Genomic DNA, 3,362 nt, shown 5'->3' with positions numbered 1-3,362 from the left:
CATCATCATCACTACACCAGATATAAAACTACATCACTACAACTTATAAGACTACATCATCACTACACCAGATATAAAACTACAACATCATCACTACACCAGATATAAAACAACAACAACATCATCACTACACCAGATATAAAACTACAACATCATCACTACACAAGATATAAAACTACAACATCATCACTACACTAGATATAAAACTACAACATGAACACTACACCAGATATAAAACTACAACATCATCACTACACCAGATATAAAACTACAACATCATCACTACATCATCACTACACCAGATATAAAACTACATCATCATCACTACACCAGATATAAAACTACAACATCATCACTACACCAGATATAAAACTACATCATCACTACACCAGATATAAAACTACATCATCACTACACCAGATATAAAACTACAACATCATCACTACACCAGATATAAAACTACAACATCATCACTACACCAGATATAAAACTACAACATCGTCACTACACCAGATATAAAACTACAACATCATCACTACACCAGATATAAAACTACAACATCATCACTACACCAGATATAAAAATACATCATCACTACAACACATATAAAACTACAACATCATCACTACACCAGATATAAAAATACATCATCACTACAAAATATAAAACTACATCATCACTACACCAGATCTAAAACTACAACATCATCACTACACCAGATATAAAAATACATTATCACTACAACATATAAAACTGCAACATCATCACTACACCAGATATAAAACTCATCACTCACAGATATACAAGAACATCATCACTACACCAGATATAAACTACAACATCATCACTACACAGATATAAGACTACATCATCACTACACCTGATATAAAACTACAACATCATCACTACACCAGATATAGAACTACAACATCATCACTACACGAGATATAAAACTACATCATCACTACAACATAAAAAACTACATCATCACTACACCAGATATAAAACTACATCATCACTACAACATATAAGACTACATCATCACTACACCTGATATAAAACTACAACATCATCACTACACCAGATATAAAACTACAACATCATCACTACAACATATAAGACTACATCATCACTACACCAGATATAAAACTACAACATCATCACTACAACATCATCACTACAACATCATCACTACACCAGATATAAAACTACTACATCATCACTACACCAGATATAAAACTACAACATCATCACTACACCTGATATAAAACTACATCATCACTACACGAGATATAAAACTACATCATCACTACAATATATAAAACTACATCATCACTACACCAGATATAAAACTACATCATCACTACAACATACAAGACTACATCATTACTACACCAGATATAAAACTAAAACATCATTACTACACCAGATATAAAACTACAACATCATCACTACACCAGATATGAAACTACAACATCACTACACCAGATATAAAACTACATCATCACTACAACATATAAGACTACATCATTACTACACCAGATATAAAACTACAACATCATCACTACACCAGATATAAAACTACAACATCATCACTACACCAGATATAAAACTACATCATCACTACAACATACAAGACTACATCATCACTACACCAGATATAAAACTACAACATCATCACTACACCAGATATAAAACTACAACATCATCACTACACCAGATATAAAACTACAACATCATCACTACACCAGATATAAAACTACAACATCTTCACTACAACATATAAGACTAAATCATCGCTACACCAGATATAAACTTCAATATCATTACATCTACACTACAGCACATCTACACTACAGCAGAACATTACATCACTATCACTATACTATATGTCACTCTTTTCTTGTGAATCTTTTGTCACATGTGAAAATTCCAACCGTATTATATATTCAGTTACACTTTACCCCCCGAAAAAAAAGTTTACCTCATTAGCTTCATCTCAATAACTTTCCAAATAAGATGGCAGACGAAATGACTAGCTACCAAGAGGGATCACACCTGGTGGAGTTCGGTTATGCCGACTTTCAAAAAATGTTCAAAAAGACCGGTATTTTGGGCGAAGGGGTCAGTGGCGAAGTATTGCTGGGAGAGTTTTTCAACAGACCTGCCTGCGCTAAAATAGGAGTAAGCCATGGCGTCAACAACATCTTTAAAAGTGAGATAGAAAACAATTTAAAAGTAAATGGCGCTGGTGGATCCCCCATCCTGCTGGGGTCATGCATCGATTACCCGGTAATGATCTTCTCAGTCTGCCAGGGTCAATCACTGTACGACATTATCGATAATTTATTTGTTTTATCTCCCACACGGTCGATAAACCTCTTCCTACCCATAGCTGAAGGCCTAGCCGAGGTACACAGCCGGGGTATCATCCATAATGACATGAAAGGGGATAATGTTCTGCTGGAGAAGAATCCCGATGGATCCTTCACCTCCCACCTTATCGACTTTGGCTTATCAAGAGTCGAAGGTGGCCACCTGACCTTACGCTGCAACCCGTACGGGAGCCATTACGCCCCCGAGCTATTTAAAGGTCAACCCTGCACCCCGGCCAGCGACATTTATTCGCTTGCAGTGATGATCTCCGACACCCAAAATACCTTTGACAACCTCTGGCCGCCAGGGGTTAAAGACCTGTGCAAGAAAATGCTCTGCCGCAGCCCACAGCACCGCCCAAGTCTCGCTAAGGTGATTGACGTTTTTAAGCAGTCCCTCGAAGAGCTCTCCCTTGAGGTGCTCTCCCCCTCCAAGACACACCAGTGATACAACATGTACAGTAGGCCTATATATCAGATGCCACTGAGAGCTCATGCTCTCACTTGGCTCAGCCATGTCAATACCGTCACAATAGTCCATTCTGTATATTATTATGGTTAAATAAACGGTTAAATATAAATATTATCAATATGAATATCCTCCTCCTTGACCCACCTCTCCTCTTCCTCCTCCACGCACCAACAGCCTTTGTAAGAGATAAACACACCATTACCCCTTCTACAGCTACTACTGTTTAGTGGGAATAGTAATAGTTTCATTTTTGCATTGTACCTGTAAATAAATGAAATAAATAAATAAATAAATTTTAACCTACAACTCAGAAATTGACTTTTTATCCTTTACACATGAGCGTGACTAATGATGTTCCACCACAGTTGACAGATCACCTGAAGACTTGTACCTGATCATTAAATACCTTAACGCTAACCGAATATAACCCAATCCAGCCTAACATAACTCAACCCAAACCAACCTACCAGAGCATTACATAACAACCTAACCTAACCCAGCCTAACATAAGAATG

At 36.9% G+C, this 3,362-nt stretch overlaps 1 protein-coding gene across 1 annotated transcript; it reads left to right on the top strand.

Annotated features, from left to right (window-relative positions):
• Nucleotides 1-2,019: 2,019 nt before the first annotated feature.
• Nucleotides 2,020-2,823, top strand: LOC121877997 (serine/threonine-protein kinase pkn2-like). The gene has a single exon (XM_042383955.1). It carries the CDS (start codon nt 2,020-2,022, stop codon nt 2,821-2,823), a length of 804 nt encoding a protein of 267 aa, XP_042239889.1.
• The last annotated feature ends 539 nt before the right edge of the window (nt 2,824-3,362 follow it).

The sequence above is a fragment of the Homarus americanus genome, unplaced genomic scaffold (assembly GCF_018991925.1).
Source record: "Homarus americanus isolate GMGI-L3 unplaced genomic scaffold, GMGI_Hamer_2.0 scaffold731, whole genome shotgun sequence".
Lineage (NCBI taxonomy): Eukaryota > Metazoa > Arthropoda > Malacostraca > Decapoda > Nephropidae > Homarus > Homarus americanus.
Note: the sequence above shows the minus strand (reverse complement) of the source record. Positions and strands in the feature narration are given on the sequence as shown.

Coding starts and splice junctions, on each gene's coding strand:
- LOC121877997 (XM_042383955.1), top strand. CDS start 2,020: ATGGCAGACGAAATGACTAGCTACCAAGAGGGATCACACCTGGTGGAG.